This window comes from Amphiprion ocellaris, chromosome 7 (assembly GCF_022539595.1).
Source record: "Amphiprion ocellaris isolate individual 3 ecotype Okinawa chromosome 7, ASM2253959v1, whole genome shotgun sequence".
NCBI lineage: Eukaryota > Metazoa > Chordata > Actinopteri > Pomacentridae > Amphiprion > Amphiprion ocellaris.
In genome coordinates, this window is record NC_072772.1 from 30,262,239 (window position 1) to 30,282,355 (window position 20,117).

Consider the following 20,117-nt stretch of genomic DNA (forward strand, 5'->3'; position numbering starts at 1 on the left):
AAGGTTGCCTGTGTTTTTGAATGCAGCTCTGCACTCCGGCAGGGGGGGAGGAACTGTCTTTTGACAACAAATCAATATATCTACCCATATTAGTGGGCCTAGTACTGACCGCAGTGGATGAAAGCTTTTACAAAGCTTTTTGTGGAGAAAGGAGATGATGCCTAACCAGCCTAGGGAGAGTGGAATCGCTCAGAACAATGGCGTAATTGAGGATCGTTGGGGGGAGTCCCTGCCTGTGTAGCTGTGGGCCTGGACATCTCGCTGGTGTCCACTGGCCTGAAGACTCCATGGCAGAGCCTTTTTTCCCCTCAGGCGTGGATGTGACCTCATTCACCAAACTGGACTGCAGAATATCCCCGCCCTCAGACTGCCCCACATGCATGCACACATGCTCACACACCACATTTGTATGTGTTTTTCGGCTCAGAACATGACTCACAGAACATTGCCTTCTTCTTAAAGGGCAATTTGACCCGTAGCATTCCTTGTAAAAGTCTGATAAAGGAGGAGAATGTTGGAGGATAGGCGAGCTGCATTAAAAAGCAGAAAAAAAATGTTGTTACTTTTCAGATTTGGTATGGAAAAGCCGAACATTAATTGGTCATAGCTTCTAAAATTATAAGACATCTATTTTTTCTGTTTTATATCCTTGTAAATATTTTTTGGTCCCAGAGTATTGTTAAGCAGTCTCTTGGAAGTTATGATTAGCATTTTCACTATTTTTATATCAGATTAAACGATAATCAATTATTTATTGTACTTAAATAATTAATCTTTAGGCTGCAGCAAATCTCATTGTTCTCACATAAACATGCTCATGCAAAACCTTGCATTTACTGGACCAGTGAAAGAGAGAGATTACTTTCAGCAGTGGCTGAGTTTTTTTTCCCTCTCCCCCATCAGCTAGTGTTGCACACAGCACCATGGGTCGATGGATCAGTGGGCCGCCCACTCTCTACTCCTACAGCTCAGTGTGCACCTCCTCATTTTGGCTCCCTGCCCAGTCTATTTCCAGCATCCCCATCTCCAGTTTGTCTCTTCTTTGTACTCTTTCATTGGAAATATCAGGGATGTCACTCAGAAACAATAAGACTGGAAGACCATGTTGTTCACACAGTCCCACAGTGGAAAACAATGGTCAGCTCAATAAAATCAAATGAAGCACATTGACCCGGGTCAAAAAGGATAACTTGGATCATGTGCTGTTCAACCACTTGCACTCTGCAGTCCGAAAAGCAGAAGGATACTGTTTTCTCTCCTCCTTTGAGACAGATCCCTCGTCTCTATTGATTAGAGTGTAGGATGAAAGCTACTAAATGCAGGACTGCAAAAACCATGTAATGCAAGGTCACGTAAAGGCCCAAAACCATCAGGTGAATTGTGCGTAGTACTTTTAATTCAAATGTGTAAGGGATGTCTCCTTGGCTGATTATTCATTTCTGTCGCACAAGACTGTATGGCATGTGCAGTCTACAGAAAACTAACCGAGAATGAGTGAAAAAAAACGTGTCCTTTAAATAATCAATTTCTCCAATTTCTTCTGTCTGCAGATGGCAGGTTACACCATATGCCTCGGTCTGTTGGAGCAGATGTCACCGGGTCAATGGGTCCCCTGACCGGAGAACGCAAGTCCTCTGCCCCCATCCACTCCAGCCAGCCAGTGCTCTTCACCTTTGATGTGCCTGTGCGCCACTCACACCACAGCTCGCTGTCCAACAGTGCACCCCAGGACTACCTCCTCCTCCACCAGTGCATGAGCAGGAAGACAGAAAGTGCACGGTAAAGGTCATGACCCCTCAGGCGTCCTGTGTCAGTTTCCTGTTTTCTGTTAGTGCAGGTCAACATACAGGTTTACAGAGCTTCCTCAGCTTGGAAGCCCCTAAGGGTTAGAACTACTGTTATAGGGGGGAGAACTATTCAGCTGCTGTGTGTGTGTGTGTGTGTGTGTGTTCAAGTGCATGTGGTAAAGCATTGTTAAAAGGTTGCAGAGCATAACATTGAGGTGAATATTTCCACACTTACAGATTTCCATAATTACTTTGTTTCTAGTGCAGTAGCAGAAAAGTCTCAATCCAGAAGCGAAATCTCTCAGACTAGTGTTAAAATGCAATTTGAATTGGAAGCAAAACAGATGATAGGAATATGTGTGGGTGGGCAATGTGAATTACATTTTCTAACATAGTAAGCACATTTATTTTGGAGAAAGGATAAGTAGTATAAAGATAAAACAATCAAATGGATACTCGTTTTTAGTTGATTATAAGATAAGATAAACGAAGATAAGCCTTATTAATACCACAGTAGGGAAATTTGCAGTATTACGACAGCAAAGATAGTGCAAACATTTGAGGAATGTAGCATAGAAACAAAAAAAACCCAAAATATACTAGTGCTACTTCTAAAAATAACTACTGCACATATCACTGGTATTGCGCAGATTTTTTGATTAATACAAATACCCATAGAGTATTATTATTGCACAGATTGTACCTAGCAGAATACTAATTTACGCTAAATACCACAAAAATGAAAGTGTTTCATTACATTAATGCTAAATTGCCGTACACTGAATATGGCCATGAAACAGAGTCGTGTTTGAACGATTAAGTCGATCTGTAATTTGACCCATGATATGCACAAGCCAAGAGGTGTGAATACATATTGAGTAACTGTATCCATATGCACATGAATGCCTGTGTCAGCTATATGCTGAGCAGGAGAAGAAAACAGCCAAGCGCCTATATTAAATGCACTCCTGAGTTTTCATTAACATTCACCTCACCTCCCACTGCCATCGTGCCCGTTTCTACGAATCAAAAGCCAGGCCTTAATAATGATGCCATTCAGCAGATAGCCGGCACAGCAGATGATCAATGAGGGTGAGGCAGCAATTCATCACTCCTATAGGTTTGGACGCTCCCCGGGTAGAGCTGCCCTCTGAGCCACATGATTTGCACATAAATCTGCCGTACTGGACCTCTGTGAAACCCAGGAAATCAAACCTCACACTCCATCTCATCAGCTTTATGCGGATATTTATGCGGATATTTCTGTCACTACCTTCTGCTTCGTGAGTCTGCTAATTAAGACTGGTGCCAGGGTATGATTCATGTCAGACTGAAACTTCACAGGTCTGATGACCAGTGGTATGAATTAATCTATGTAAAAGGGCCCTGTGTAACTACAACGATGCAAGACGGTGAACAGAATTATTAATTGATGATTGAAATCCGGAGACAAAAGAAGACAAATTTGTGAAACACTGCATGCCGTTTGACGCGAAAAAGAAACTGAGTTTGAAAGAGCAAAATGTTATCTCAATATTAAGTAAATTATTCATTCGAAATTGTTATGTTTATAATACAAATGTAACATAACCTGAAGAAACCCGCAGTGTGGCTAGCAGATATGATCTTCTCTGCAGTACAGAAATGACTCATTGAGGATATCTTCTATTTTTTACTGGCCAGCTAAGACGGGCCACTGCTCAACTAACTGCCTAGAAATGTCTAAGCTGTATGGTTGCTCGAGTGGGCACTCAAGGTCAAGCCCTACAAAGGAGGCAGAATAAATGAGGCATGTCCCCAGGGTGCCTAACCAAGGCTGAGAAAGTCTGGGAAAGTCGCAGCATTTAACTTCTTACCACGGATGTCCTCTGCTGGTCAACATGCCCAAAACATGTAAATAAATTGGCCATTGGTGGAAATGTTAAACATCCTAAAGCTTAATGCATGTGTCATAATTGCATTAATGTGCAAAGGCACTGCATGAGGAGGTATGTTGAGCATTGAATGTATGCAGACGCCTGTAAAGTCGAAGTTCTCTCTGAAGTGCTATGGTACCATCTAGTGGCTGTTTGAGTAGTTACACCAACATTATAGTAAATACTACTGTAGGACTTGGGTTGTTTTTTTTTTTTGCATTGTTTAAAATAGGTTGGCACTGAGGTATGAGACAGATGCCTGCCTGTGAGGAAGCATTTAAGCTCTGTGAAAAGACTTGTGCTTATGTGTATGTCTTTGCCCATGTTGCAGGAGTGCCAGTTTCTCCCAGGCCACACGAAGCAATGTGTTTGTTGGAAGTGACTCTGCAGTTCAGAAACTCTCCTATGGCTTTTCACACTGTCTAAATGGCATGGGTGCTCAGCTGCATGGCTTCTACAGCCTTCCCAAGCCAGGAAAACACCAGTTACCCGTGCATGATGACTCCCCCCAGGAGGCCTGCTACGTACTCCCGCGGGGTTACAGCTCCGAGTCGCCGGCTCACAGCGCTCTAGGTGATGCCGAGCTGGAAAATGAGGAGGTCTACACCTTCAAAACGCCCTGCAACGCCCTCGCCACCATGCACAGCAACGACCGTTCGCCTGACAATTACGACCTTCCTACGCCGCCTGGCTCCTTTTATCAGATTCCCCGGACATTTGATAAGAATCACAATGCCTTGACACCCTCCAGCTCTGAGTCCTCCTGTGCTCCTCCTCCCAGGCCCCCGAAACCCAGCCAGGGGTCTGAGGGGCCGTGGGGGAGTCCTCAGTCAGTAGGGAGCCAGAATGGAGAGATGACGTCTGCAGCGTCGGTCATCCCACGCAGGAATACGCTACCTGCTGTCGAGAACATCAGGCTGCACAGAGGCACGTTGACCTTTAGCTGCTTTCCTACAACTCTCCTTCTAAATGCTGCTTGTTTCTCTAAACACTACACTAGCAGACTCGCACAGAAATCATGTATTTAATCTGCTTCCTGTTTCCAAATTCAGCCCTGGTTTGATCAGTCCACAAGCTTGCGGTATTGCAGTGACTTAGCGACACCGTTTCCTCTCCCCTTTTCATTCACTCTTTCTCTCTTCCTCTATCTCTCTTTTTACTGATTTAATGCTAGCAGCTGAGCAGAGACAAAGAGCCCAGTCTAGTAGACAGTGTTCTGCTGAGACGCTAATGAAATTCAAGCCATACAGCCTGCTCCAGAATGCCTCGTTCCAGGCTGATAAGCAATTAAAAAAAAGCACCCGCAGACACAATGCATGGCTTCTTAGTTTGCTGTGTTCGTGGCTTTGCCAAGCCCATGCTCGGGCCTCGTATACCCAGCGACAAGAATTGGCTTGTGACCCCTGTTAGTGAGGCTACAGGCTGTTCACACACCTGTGCTGCAAAGACTAATTATAATCCACTGAAGCATTTAATGAAGTGTCACTTGTGTTCTGTTTGTTTCATTGGAAACACGAGTTCACTTCTTAAAATGCCAATCATTTTTCTCTAAATTGGCCTCCGTTGTACAATATCTGTGTGTGTTTGTGCTATTTCACTTGAGTAGTGTTTTTTTTTTTCCTTTCAGAATTGATGGCAGTGGTAAATATTGATTTCTCTCCTCGCCTCTCTCCACAGGCTCCTCCTTTGAAACTAACAGCCATCATCGTCTCATCCATTTCAACAACTCAGGCCAGTCCGTGGAGTCTGTCAATGATGGGTTCAGCTCCTACCTGGTGAGTCTCTCTTTAACTGCACTGCCTCCTAGGATAGATACTGTCAGTACAAAATCATAAGCTGCAGAGACAGAAAATGCATTCCTACTATATTTATTCCAACGGAGTGTTACAGTTTTCCTGCAACATTGAGTCCACAGAGACTGAGAAAGACATGTGCCCTCTGTCTCTTTTGACACCAGAGAACCCAAGCCCCTCTGACTCGCTCAGACAGTGGCAATTCAGATGACAACTACGTGCCCATGAATCCTGGCTCCTCACCACTCGGCACTGCTCAGGCTGACAGTCCTAAGAATATCTACATTCCTATGAGCCCTGGGCCACATCACTTTGATTTCCCAGGATTCTCTGCAACATTACCTGCCCGTAAGGGGAGCAGCGCCTCCTTGTGTCACAGGCCAGGTCGTCTCAGTGATGTTGCACCACCACCCATCAACCGCAACCTCAAACCTAATAGAAAATGTGAGTTTCTGACTGATTTCCCAGTTTTATTCTCTAATATATACATCTTTCTGGCTTCAAGTGAGCTCCGGGGTCTGTATTGTTAATTGTTTTTGTCAAGACCGCGACTTTTGTTGACAATGTGCTCTTGTTTTTCACAGCGAAGCCAACACCTCTTGATTTGAAGAACAATGGGATCATTGATGAGCTGCCATTTAAGAGCCCAGTCACCATGTCTTGGACACGGCCCATGTGAGTCTTATATCAGTCACTCAGGGTAGATTACCCAGGACCACTCACACACACATGCAGTTTGATGGTGCAGATTGTTGCTGCATTTTGTTTCTGCTCGAGGTCACTCACAGTTCTGCCTGCTTTGCTTCAGGCCTGCTATGAACTCCATGTCCTCCCAGCCTTGTCGACCCATCTCTACACAAAGTATCACCAGCACTGACTCTGCAGACAGTGAGGAGAATTATGTGGCTATGGTGAGTCCCAGTAGCTGGAGGGGAGGAGAGCACATCTTGTTCTTTGTATTAATGATCCTGTGTTGCCGTGTTTCTCTTACGCACTGTGTGAGTGAAACCTCTCTCCTGTCCCATTAGCAGAACCCAGCATCTACCTCCCCAGCCGTGAGTGGCACCAGCAGCCCAGCCCCCAGGAAGTGTGGTAACGTGGACTACCTAGCACTGGACTTCCAGCCTGGGTCACCCAGCCCACACAGAAAGGTAAGCAGATGATTCTGTAGACTTAACGGTGTTTGGCTTATTGCTACCGAAAAACAATCCACCCGTAGGCCAGAATCTCACTCCTTCCTCATTTATTGCCCCACAGCCCTCTACATCCTCTGTGACTTCAGATGAGAAGGTGGACTACGTGCAAGTTGACAAGGAGAAGACGCAGGCGCTGCAGAGCACGATGCAGGAGTGGACAGATGTGCGGCAGTCTACTGCTGAGCCTGCTAAGGGGGTCAAGTCCTGACACTGACCTACACAGAACAACAAAAGTCGAGCATCTCCAGTATCATGTTTGTATCATTATGAATACCGTTTGGGTTTGTTTAAGAAAGAAAGCCATAGCCTATCCTATGCCTGTTCTCTGTGATGATTATTACTGCAGTGCACCGCTAGCATGCAGGATATCAGGCCATACAGGTAAAGTGCCCTGCCAAAGCTCTTCATGCAGACTGTTAGAACAGTGTATGGACAATTAATAATGTGTATGAAAATATCATCCTTACTATCAATCCATTCTTCATAAATACATTGTTTGATTGAAGCGGTCCCGCCCACCCCTCTGTAACGGTTTTGTTTGCATCTATTTGGTAATTTACTCAATTGCTGCCGTTTAATTGAGCAGCAGAGGCTAACTGGTCGATAACCATATTAATATACTGTAAGAGTACGGTTACTGGTCTCAGGAATGCCAAGATGCACTCCAATTTTGGCATGCAGGCTGACTTTCTCTGTTCACTTCAATCTATCATTTGTGCTGAGTCTTGCAGAAGCAGTGAAGAGATTATTTTCACTGCGGGCAATCATTTCAGCTTAGCAGTGCATGTCTGGTAAGAGGAGAGGGGGAAAAATATAGCCATACAAATATGCAAAGGCCTGTGTCAGAAGCCCTAATGATAACTGTACATGACTGTTGCCTCGGTTTCAATTAAGTATGAGCCCAAACCATATTTAACAGCTGTCAGGCTGGATGGCAGGCCAATTATTTCAACACAGGTACAAAGTCAGTTATGCCCAAGTGTACAGAATGAAGAAAACAAGACAGACAAGATGAAGAAGCATCTTGTATGTTTATGGGTTTGACTTCAGTCAACTCTCTTCAGGTAATATTCTAATACATTTCATTGTAAATGTGCACTGACCAAGAAAATTCTTGCATTACAGGAACTGAACATAAAGTAGGAGGTGTAGTTTAGAAGCGCTCGGTCTCTCTCCAGAGACCATAAATACAAGCTTTGTAGGATGGAGAATAGCATATTTATGTTTTCCAGAACTCAACAATTCACTGATTTATGTCTTTGGGCTTTGATATGCCACACACTACATCCGTGTCTCAGAAGAATAATTGTTTCCTGTATGTAAATTACTAATAGAATGACATATTTGCAGTGCATCTTGTTGACTGGTAGAAATTCGATGCACTTGTCTGAGACAAAGAGTGCATTATAGCAATGTGACGTTGTGCTTTTCTTGCAAAGGCAACCTGCCACATTGAAGATTTGCCAGTGATCCTAGTCACGTGAAAATAGTTGAGGAAAGAATGTTTACTAAATTTTTCCTAAACTCTTTCTGTTTAATTTGCCTTAAATTTTCATTTCAGTTTCGACTGTGCATTTTGCCTTGGAGAAATTTAATTATTCACAATCTTACTCGAGAAAGGACCATATTGTTTTTAGGGCAACTGAATGATCAGTTTCTAGTTCAACTTAAGTCCAGTATTTCATTGTGGGCTGGAACCACTGAAGGGTGAATTCCTAATTGATCTTAATAAGAATAGTGAGGCCATGCAGTGCGAGATGGTGTTATTGATTATTTCACTAAGATTTACTTCTTAATGTTTTTCTACCATTTTTACAGCTTTTTGTATTCTTTTTAATCATTATTTTTTACTGATACATGTAAGCAAGTGTTATGCATTAAGGACAGGATCAGGCTATATTAAGCTAAGATTTGTTACAGTGTGTGTTTTATTCCTTTTCAAATTCCCAAATCGAATTTTTGTGATCTGCTCATGAAATGGGATGGCTGGCAGTTTAAGCTGCACTGGCAAAACCATTCCCGGGTGAACTGTGATTCACAAAGAGCATGAGAGGAAAGAAAAGACTGAAGAAAAGCCTGTCTCCTTGTCAGTCTCTGAAGTGAAGTGGATGTGTAATTTATTATCTAGAGAGACCCGCCGTAAGCAGAAGAGCTGTGTATGTGTTGTGGTAGATTGTGAGTTGTAGTATGTTAAATGACAGCCTGACTGGGCGAGATGGAACTGAACACTGCTCAGATCTACTGTCAGACTGTCACTGGGTTGACGTACTGTACTTGTAGAGATGATTTTTTTTTTAACCACTGTTATTGCTACTACTGTAAAGCATTTGCAGATTGCTTGTGTGTTAATTTATTAATTTATTGTGTGTTTTGCAGTTGATCATTGTAAAAAAAAAAAAAAAAAAAAGACTAGAGGAAAAAAAACAACAGCCAAACAAGGAAACCTTCTCTCTACTAACATTTGATGTATGCAAACTGTCTTGATTTTTTTGAAGCAATATGAGAAATGACGCCAGTGTGATGGTAATGTGGTACAGTTAATTTGGGATACATGAGAATACAAGACTTTGTTATTCCTGTATTATGGTAGACTTTAACTGTGGACGTAGAATAAATCAAGAAGTGAAAGTTTGGTGTCAATGTTCCTCTTTAAACCGCAACCAATACCACTATTTACCTCTCAGCCACACACTTTTATTGATGCTGTAATTTACACAGTGATGGGAAGTATAATTACAAGAGAACTAGTACTGGTACTATCTCTTTTAAAGTACTTTATACTTCTACTCCAGTACATTTCAGGTGGAAATATTGCACATCTTACTCAACTGCATCTACCTGGCAGCTATAGATACTGTTTACTTTTCACATCAATGTTTTACATGCAGGCCAGGTTTGTTTATAATACCAGTATAGTTCTTAAATTTTGCTTCAGGTTTATGCAATATAGACTTAGACTGACTTTATTTATCCCCGGAGGGAAAGTAAGTTGTTACAGAGGCCTTACAGAGGATTCAATAAAGGAATAAACAATTAGACAAAATAGAATATTAGGGTACAAAGTAATAAAATAAGATAAAAATGTATGAAATATAATATAGAAAAAAACTACAGAATATAAAAGAGTGATACAGAAATGTGTAAATGAGAATGTGCGTGGATATACAAATGACATAAATAGGTATATATACTGAATGACAGAATAAAATGTGTCCAGTATGTAAATATGGCTCCATTTTACATAACAAGTTGATTTTTCCATTCATACTTTGACTACATTTTCCTGCCAATATTTCAGTGCTTTAAATTAAGTAATATTTTGGATAAGTGACTTGAAATGTTGTGTTTTTTCTTTGCAGTATTTGAGTAAAATATCTTCCTTCCTCCACAGAATGTACAGAAGTTTGATGTCTGCTGCCCCCTGTTGTGAAAAGTAGCAGCTGCATCTGTTGACATTAATAAAGTATTAGATGACGGGTTTTTAAAACTAAAACGCATAGCAGTGGATCTATAATGCAGCATAAAATAGCCAGTAGTAATTTATATTTCCAGTTCTTTTCATATGAAAAACTTAGAAATATTAGTTGCTTCACACATCATATTTCTATACTGAAGTACGAATAAAATAAGAATGTTTTTCTCCAGGATCTTATTGAGTCAACTATCTAATAAATGAATGCTATTGTGCTTCAAGATATGACTATCACTTTCCAGTAATGACCAGTTGGACATGAGGCTGTTTCCCATAAAGAGAATTAAAATGACTAATCGGCTAAACATGTTTTGGTCAACCAAGACTCCAGTGACAGATTAGTTGATGTGACTAAGAGAGGCAGCTAAACAAGCAAACTATTAAATGTAATCAATACTTCTTTTCTTTTACCGCTTGTAGACTGAGCAGCTTTCTCAATAATAGTAGCAGCATTGGCCAGTATTGGTCTACAAAATACTGCTAATTAAGAATTTGGGTTTCTCAGAATCCATAAGGACATTTTCCAGAGTTCATGTGTATGAGTCTTTAAGGGATTTGTGTTTTTGTGTGTGATTAAAGATATGTAGAGATGGCCAGGCTTTCTTCTCATGCCAAAGAAGCCCAGAGCAGGACGCTGAACTTTCAACAACTGAAGGACATTTTAATTACTTTTTAAAGGGCAGCAATTCAAGTCAAGAGTTCCAACGAACGGATTTCTTCTTGGTCTCTTTCTAAATGGCCTTAACCCATTCTCCTCATTTTTGTGTGTCTTTTCTCTGTTAACTTTCCTTCTGAGTCACAAAAATATGCATCTTGCTTTTGTAAGTTTCACTGCGAATCAGTGGCTGTAAAACCTTTTGATGCTTAGGCCTCCACTACGAGTGTATTAGATGGTGGTAAAGTCTAAAGCCACTGTGATCATCAGATTCAATTAGCAGGTGATGAATGAATGAAAGTATGTCTGATACAGTGACTCACCTTGAGAGGGGGTAAAATTCAGGCAAACGCAGCTGAATAAACCTAGTTTTCCCCACCCAAAGGTGTTTCTTTACACTATAACTGAGCAGTCAAGTTCTATATTAGACAGGTAGGCTCTACATTTAAACAAGCAAGGTGTTAAAAAGCCTGAATTCACCTAAAATTTCAACCACAAGCCAACCCTCCTTTGGACAACACCTACGGGACCACGTGATGTCAGGATGAGCCAATCGCGTACAGGGTTAACAGGTAAAGTAGCTCATTTTGTTTGTGGGCTTCATGCACGAAGTTAGATGAAATGTTTTGGGAAAAAACGGCCTTTCTGCGTAAACCCACATGCAAGAGTGCTTTATGTGCCTTGATTCTAGGGAAATGGTGAGTAAGAGTTCACTGTTTTATATGCAGCTGGAGCTGGTGGCACCGAGGCTCAGTAGCAGGGGAGGTAACAGAGCAGCTGGCACCCAACCCGAAACAGATTAGATCTTATTGGAACTTGGCTGTAAATGCAGTTTTATTTCTTAGTGTATCCGAGCTTTAGCTGTGGGATCTGTATGCTTGACCACAGCCAGAAGCTTTCTTAGTCCGCTTTCCCCATTTCTCTTATAAGATTGTATCTGATTTGACACCCAGTGGACAAAATGTTATTAAAAATTCAGTATGAAAACACACGCACCACATGCAAACCAGTTTGGCCTTGGAGCATAAAGTACAATAAACCTATAAAGCGTCTTCTCAAGTGACCCAAATCTCCCCAAACGTGATATTAAGGGATCTCAAACACCATCTCTGAACGATCTCTGCCTCACAACTCACTTTTGTCTGCAAGTTCTGTTCAACAAACATTAATGAGGTCCTGGTTTTTGCAGGACAGTTCCCCCTTCACTCCACTAGAGTGTGCGTTTGGACTCCGCTGCATCCATCTGAGTGCATCATGTCAAAAGAGGAATGTTCATACAATGAGGGTCTGTGTATAGCAGCTATTGCCTCGGTGTACCACACGGACAAACGATTGTCAATGGACTGTTTGAGACGGATCTCAATAGCTTTCTGCAACGGCTTCCTGCGTCTCTGCTGCCTGTTTTTTTTTTTTGTTTTTTTTTTTTTTGACTTGTTATTTCCAAACCAGATCCTTCTTCTTATCCAGATGAAGGGAGAAGACAGGTCGGAGAAGGGACTAATTTCCGAACAACCCAAAAAAGAGAGGAAAAATGCCGTGAGTCTTGAAGTTTAGTGGATTTTGTGCGTTTGTAGATTCTCCTATTCTGGCGACCGCTTTGAATTTCTAGTTGCTCGTGTTCCTCATACTCTGAGTGTTTAATAAGTGTGGCACATTAGAGATCTGTAAGCTGAAAATGTAGCAGGAAGAGCCATCGGTGAAACTGAAGTTGTGCGTGCTGTGGTTTTGAATCATCCGAGGGATTCATATTGAATATCGCCTATTTATCTGTGCGCAGAGGTCGGCTCGTTAACAGATCCGCTCCAGCTGTGAATCCATGAGCCCTTTTCATGTTTGTAAATCATTTCACTTTTAATTATAAGCTGACATACTTAACACCCTCGAGGAATCCCTAATGCAATTCTGTAACTTCGGGACTTTTTAATGCCCATGTGGAACATAATATGAGTTTATATTGACCTTATCCTACCTGAATCTTTTTTATATAATTCCCTATCAGCCTGACAAGATAATTGTGCAACATTTTAACATAAAACACATTCTCTAAAGTGACTTAGCAGTATTTTTTCTTCTTATTCCACATGGGATCATAGCTGAGTCCACACGGCTGCTTTTTTTTTTTTTTTTCTTTTTCCATGTCTGTGGTCCATTATAAGCTCAGTGGACCTCAGTCTCTATAAAGTTATCGGGGACCTGCGGGCATGGGAGAGGCGACCCCCGCTCAGTCTGCCGCGGGCACTTTCGTACCCATGTTGGGGGTCGGTTTGGGAGCTATGCCCGGTGGGGTCGGCAACGGGCCGGTGGTGGCCACCTCCAGAGGCTCCGCGGTGCCACAGCTGCACAACGCCATCGTGGAGCGATTGCGCGCCCGCATCGAGCTGTGCAGGAGGCACCACTCCACCTGCGAGAACCGCTACCAGAGGGGTCAGGCCGAGAGCTCCGACCGGGAGCACGAGAGCACGCTTCACCTGCTCAACATAGTGCACCAAGGGCCTGGGAACCGCAAGGCGAAGGGCAGCCGGGGATCGAACCATCAACCTCCAGAGTACATCAGGGCCAACGGAGAGCAGAAGGGACCAGAGGGCGAGCAGAAGATTTCCACGCGTATAGCGGTGAGTTTTTGGTCATCATTATTGATGATAGTGATTATAATTACCACCAGTAATGATGATGGCTGTGATAATGAAGCTTGTGCCACTGGTGATGAGGATAGTGATGCATTTGCTGTCAGTTGTGATAAAACACTTAGTTATGCCCACATAGTTCCACAAAACTCAGGCCAGGACAAGCATTTTTTTGTGCTTAAATATGCGAATATGCTGGTGAGAGCATTAATCACTCCATTGATGTTTCTACACAAATACCTCTAGAGCTATTCTGCTGTGACTCTTGACAGTTTTTTTTTTTTTTTGTCAGCCAAGTATACACAAAAAGCATTTTAAAAATGTGAACAATACACTCAAGGTTCCTGATACTGCAGATTAAATGGGCCCTTGAAGTTAAATGGCGTGACACAGGCATGCTTGTTTGCAATCCTTGCTAAGGAAATGGTTTTGGTGTCATTGGGTCATGGGGATGTTTTGTATTTACTGCAAACCATGTCGACATCTTTACTGTGCAGCTGATCCAAACAGAGGGATGCAGATGCTTTCTGTGGCTTGTTTAACCCATTTAATACGCACCGTTATCTCATTTTGCGGTACAGTAAAGACAGTTTCCTTTGTGTTGCACAACTTGACAGATTCTCAAGAGGATGCTACCTGTCATTGAACAGGGCTTCTCAAAGTGTTTCTAAACAAGAGCGTTTGTTTGTTTGAGTGATCCTGTGTTAGGTAAAGAGCTACATGACCATGTGTGAGTAATTTCAAGGCTCGTTTTGTAAATTTTGAGAACCTTAAGAGGAAAGGATATTGAGAATAAAGGACTATGTCGTTTGCATGTTTTCCCATAAGAGCAGAGCCTTGCACAGAATGCAGAGTAAGTGGGCAGGATAGGGGAAGCTTAGCTGAGCTTTCTGTGTGCCTGGTAGTGCTGATAGGACTGACTTCCTGTATGGCATCTGTTAAGGGAGCAGCCAGTGAGATGTGAGATTTATTTTGTTATTTTCTTTCATTGGGCATGAGGGAGTTCAGCATCTAGCCTATGAATTATTTCCCAAGCAGCATTTCAATATAATGTCAAAAGGGTGAAAGTTTGCAGATGTTTTTTTTTTTTTTCCTAGATGTGCTTGAGATGCTGGATGGAAAAATAAACACTGATATTTTTTCCAGTACAGCCATAAAAGGGTTGTAATGATTGTTCTTTTTATTCCATTTACTGTCTTCACTGGAATTGAGCTTGGGATGGCTTCTACTACGTGGCATACACTTGTATTAATTATGCCTTGAATAAGCTATTTACATATGAGAAAAGTAGTTTCTCCTTGATTTGCAGTGCCAGTACAAAATACAGTTTGTCCCTTTGCTCTCCTCGTATTTACTTTTAATGCCGTTGGGTACGGTACAGTCATGGAACATGATGTGAGGCAAGACACAACATCATGGATTATACTGACTGTCTGAAAGAGGTCAGGGAACATCATTATCATGTCCTGTTTCATTTTTACTGATGTTGACTCTGGAGTAGCGTGTTCTATATAAAACTGATGAGTGCAGCAAGATGGTGTGGAGGAAATGAAGTCCTGGCGTACATGTTTCTAACAACCCCGAGGTTAATGTTTTTCACAACTCATGCTGATTGGGTGAAGCAGAACAGCAGTCATTGCAGAAAACCCCCTTAATGCATCTGTACTGCATCTATCCAGCATTAACTCTGCTGTTCCACAATGTATTCTTGAATTAATTCCAAATGAGTGAAGTGTAGAATAACTCTTGCGGCCAAATACTTAAAATATGTTTTTTTTTTTTTGTTTTTTTTTTTAATTTCTCTGGCTATAAAAAGTAAAACATGTATTCCAAACCTTTCCCAGGGTGCAGTTGTTCAACATGCTACATTCTTCTGAATTACAAAGTAAAGCATCTACAATGGCCACATCTGTGTGTGCTATTGACTGTTCACATTGGAATTTTGCAGTGGAAATGTATACCAAGCGAGGGGCAAACAACACAATGGATTATGACTGGCTGGGAGCGCAGAGTGAGCAGCACTTAACAACGGTGCTCATTGAGACCAGATTAACAAAGGATATTCTTTTAGATGAAATTGGAGAAATTGGAAAGAAGAGATAAGAGCTTATTTATCGACTGAGAAAATGATTTTCCATAATGCTTGCATGAACTCATTGAAAGCTTTGGGATATTCATATTCTAGATTATTTATTCACATCCAGTTTTTTTTTTTTTATTGTTTCCCTTCATACCTGTATCAGTAAATGCGTTCAGCTCAGAAATAGGTCACACAGTAGAGCTTACAAAACATTAGCCCCGTATTACAATATACAGACATTCGGTTTCATCAGATCAGGATCCAGCAATCATCTTACGTTGTCTGTCAACGATACAGATAGTGAGTACAGAAACTAAAGGCTTAACAAACAATGATGCTGCCTTGCTGCATGCAAGCATGCCATGCATTGTCACGGCCTATTATCATGTGTTTAACAAATGGCTCACTAAGCACCTTCTTGAAAGATTTGCTGGCCATGAAATTGTTTGAACCACAAGGCCCCCATATAAATGTTTAGAGCCACTGAATACATTTCCTGCACATGTTTACTTTAAGTCAAACAGGCCTTGAAAAAGCAGTAGGAGAGGGATGCCTGGTGATTAACAGTCCTATGTGCACTGGGAGGATTTTGTCATTACCCAGTCTTTTGCTAGTGACAGATCTGGCAACTATAGTCCTGAAGCAGTGTGCGCGCTAAGTGTCCGCATGCTGATGTGTTTTCCTGTTATCTTTACCCACTTGTGAGTCTGTATGTCCAACACACAGCAGCAGCACTTTTTAAAAGACTGAGCATGAGGTGTCCTGGTCATCTAGTAGCATAAAGCACAAATCACTGAACCGCCATGCTGCCACATTGAACTTCACTGAGCAAACTTGTCTTCATGTCCTCCTCTCACTCGCTCTTGTTTTTTTTTTTTGTGTCACTCTCAACCTTGAGCCATGCAAATAAAGACTTCATGCCAATAATTTCTTCAGGCTTATGGCACAATTACAAGACCTTGGACAAAGGGTTCATTGGAAGTTAATGACCCTCACAAGAAGGTGCAAGATTAATGTGAGCAGTTACAGGGTGATTAGGAGGATAAGAAAGCAAAAGAAAAAGTTGAAATTGTGTTTGTTTTTTCAGGCTTTGCACTAATTTTGCCCGTGATTACTTTATATTTGTTACGTATCACAAAAATGTTTCTAATTGACATACTTTTGCCATTTATTGTACTGCTTTCCAACCACTTTTAGCCAACCAATCATATCTTGGATGGGGTCAGGACACCCTGGTGACCCAAAAAAATGGAGGAAAAGGGTGTATTTTATCCTAAACCATGATATTTTCCTAAACCTAGAGAAGTAGCTCGAGTTCCTGCATCTAATTAAGCTGGTAAGCTGGTAAAATGTAGTTAGCACAGGATCTTGGGTGAAAGTACTGTGCTAAACTTATGACACTGCCGTCCTCCATCCTAAAAACACAGACTTTGTGGCTCTTGACAGTGGAATCGTTTCCTACCTTGTAGAAAATGCTTCCCTCAAAGCACAATTGAGAATGAAGTTGTTAGGAAGTAGGAACATAATTTTTGCAAGACAGGGTTGTGACCGCTGACCACTTAATTCATTATCACCGAATGAACTACAACTTCCAGTTGACCAGTGGATTGACGGCTCACTCAAATTGCATGGAGAAAATGAAACTCCTTTCACTCTCTTGTGGTCACGTATGATGGATGAAGCCTGTGTGCATGAGTGGGGTGGGGTGTGCACTGTAAGTGTTTCCTGGCATACACGGTTTGGCTGTTGAACAGCCTGAATCAGAGCTGCCGGTGGTCTGATCTCAGCCTGCCTCTGCTGTGATGTGAAACAATTAGCCCAGGTCCATGGGGGCCACCCACAGTGAAGCCCGCAGCTCTACCCAGCCCTGTGGATGCAGAAAGGATCCATGTTCATCCCACACATCACTTCCATGTTGTCATGGATAGGCTGAAGTTTTTCTTTTAGGAGTAGCTGGCTGTCAGTTGGCCTGAATGCTGAATTAGTTTAAGTCTCCTGTAGAGAGGAATAGAATTGCAGTGGGTGCTGTTCATTGACAGCACGACTACACCGACTGTAAGCCTGATGTGATTAAGCTTGTCTCATTCATTGTGTAGACTGTAGCTGCGAGATGAGTTGAGCATCTCATAGTGCTCTGATTAAAAGACATTAAGATAGGCCTCCATATACTGTAGTAAAGCCATCTGTTAATCTCCTCCTCCTATTTGGGATTAGTGCTCATTCCAAGATGTGGTTTAAATCAATTCTACTTATGTGTTGTGCATTTTTTTTTTTTTTTTTTTAGATATTTCAGATGTCCTAAAATTTAAAGCATTAGTTTTTGCAACAAAGCACATACATTTAGAATGTAATGCATTTTTGATCAGCATTTTGTTTTGATTTTTGTTATTGCATTATTATAATTTGGGTGAAAATAGTTTAGTGAAAATGGTGTTTATTGATACTTTGCACGGTTGCTCTGTAACTGGTTCAACATAGAATAATTCTTGGTAAGTCTTTAGTAATTGAACCGCTTGAGCTGAAATATATGCATTATCCATGATCCACCATAGATTTCATTGGCCAAAGCTATAGCCACTGGCATGAGAATAGAGTCTGCTATGGAATATCAGAGTTTTATGAGCTCAAATTAATCTCAGGTGGTAATATAGTTCAATAAATGTGTCTTCTCCATCCATCCACTATGCTGTCTTCTGATTGACACCAGATAAACCGAAGGGATCATCATTACATTTGTTCAGAGAAACTTGACAGCAGCCTTTTACCGATTCACATCAGCCAGATTTACTGACTTATGTAATAAATTTGGGGCCATGTAACATTATGTTCTGGACATTCCACAGTCATATCCGGGGGTAGTTCATAAATTTTTAGCACCAAGTAGATGTACGAAAGCACAGCTTGTCTTCAAGGATCGGGGATGTGGTATGTTAATATCTTGCAAGGCTAATGTTGTGACTTCTTAGTTTCCAGGAAATGACTTCTGTCGCACATTTGTTTGGACACTGTTAATTTTGTCTTAGTTATTAGCTACTGTATCGTCTTCTAGCTAAATCACGCATGAAATGAATTTCCCTGTTTCCCAGTAAACATACTTTTATGATAACATCGGTGTACATGCGTTCTAAACAACTTAACTACACATAAATTTTGCCATCATGATTGCTATGTCCTCTAGGGAGAGCGGGTTGCAATCCTCAACAAGTTTCTCTTTCGGTAGCCAATCCAGACACCAGATTTTTAAATGGCACAAATAAAGTTCACTGATGACTGATATTTCTCAGGGGAGCTTTATTTGTCAATCCCTTTATGACTACATTTGCTGAAGATTTCATAAACTGTGTTTTCAGTCTTATAAACTGCAACTTTTAATATCGTCCAGTGTCACGATGTCAGAGGTCAGGATACTCAGCAACCTGTTCTTTCTAGTATGATAATGTATATGTCAAATGAAATTTTAAATGGTTATCCAAGAGATCTTCTTCTTTATTTTTAAGAGCAACTTTAGCGCTAGGCACGTGTAGTAGTGCTGTGTGTCATTGCCTCCAGGGGATCAAATTGTGTAATGTGCTTTTGGTTCGGGTGTTTTTGTAAAGCTTTTTTTCTTGTCTTTCCAACCATGGTAGCTGTTGCTGTTTATCCAGCTCCAAACAATCTTGTTAATACCAGAAAACATGTATCACTTCCTGTGTACCAGTGGATTTTCCCAGAAAAGATCTGTGAGACACCAGCGTAACAAATGCAGTAAAGGGCATTCACAAGTTTAAGTTATGTCTCCTACAAGGTCTTAAGTTGTTTAGTGCAAGCCGTAATTAGTGAAAAGGGTAAAAATGTATGCATGTGATTTGTGTATCGGTCAGCAGAGCAGAGTAAAGGTGGGATTAGAGATGAACCTTTTATGGGTTGTGCAGTTATATTATTTCCCAAACAACTGCTCTGTTTGATCTATGTAAAGGATCCTTATTCCTTCTGTGAGAACTATGTTATTATCTCTCAGTGGTAATTATTCGCATTTTTCTATTCTTAGAACAGCAATAAAAAATAGTTCATTTCAAATCCAGGCACTGAGAGGTGGAAAGACTTTTGTCATATTACCTCAGAATTTAGAGTTTTATGTAATTATTGTAAACTATTACTTGAACAATAATTAAATGTTAAAATAATTTTGATTTATGTAAAATGCTTATTAATCTAATGTCAGATTATTATATCTGTATCATAAAAGAGAAAAAAATCCAGTATAATTATTTTTTTAAAAAGACCAGGCTCAGCAAATCAGGTGTCACGCAGCAGCAGCAGCAGTGTTGGAAATAGTGCTCTGTGAATCTGGGACATCTCTGTACCTAGCAACATTTGCATTGCCTTCTCTTCCTGGAATGAGCACACTTTTCTTCTTTTCTGGACTAATTTAGGTTTTGTTTAGAGGTTCCATTCTATCAAAGAACACACAGTGAAAACAAACAAAAAATCACAAAATAAGAAAACAAACAAATGCATATGAATCAAGAAAATCTGAAGTTTCCACACACCCGGCAGGCCAGTGAGGATGTGTGTCAAATCAAAGGCATTTATGGATCATCTGTTATACAGCATC

The 20,117-nt window shown here is 41.2% G+C and overlaps 2 protein-coding genes across 3 annotated transcripts in view; both read left to right on the forward strand.

Annotated features, from left to right (window-relative positions):
* Window positions 1–9,320, forward strand: part of gab2 (GRB2-associated binding protein 2) — a 33,707-nt gene extending 24,387 nt beyond the window's left edge. The window contains exons 3-10 of one of the 2 annotated variants that reach the window (XM_023262760.3): window positions 1,551–1,779; window positions 4,035–4,630; window positions 5,381–5,478; window positions 5,661–5,940; window positions 6,081–6,171; window positions 6,305–6,407; window positions 6,525–6,647; window positions 6,754–9,320. In XM_023262760.3, coding sequence (XP_023118528.1) covers window positions 1,551–1,779; window positions 4,035–4,630; window positions 5,381–5,478; window positions 5,661–5,940; window positions 6,081–6,171; window positions 6,305–6,407; window positions 6,525–6,647; window positions 6,754–6,900 — 1,667 coding nt within the window. In that variant the 3' untranslated portion in view covers window positions 6,901–9,320. The remainder of the gene's footprint in view (window positions 1–1,550; window positions 1,780–4,034; window positions 4,631–5,380; window positions 5,479–5,660; window positions 5,941–6,080; window positions 6,172–6,304; window positions 6,408–6,524; window positions 6,648–6,753) is intronic. The other variant, XM_023262761.3, reaches the window with a different exon arrangement.
* Window positions 9,321–11,428: 2,108 nt separating this feature from the next.
* Window positions 11,429–20,117, forward strand: part of zmp:0000001236 (mastermind-like protein 2) — a 35,287-nt gene continuing 26,598 nt past the window's right edge. Inside the window, exon 1 of the mRNA XM_023262786.3 lies at window positions 11,429–13,431. Within this exon, the coding sequence (XP_023118554.2) occupies window positions 13,021–13,431 (411 nt within the window). The 5' untranslated portion in view covers window positions 11,429–13,020. The remainder of the gene's footprint in view (window positions 13,432–20,117) is intronic.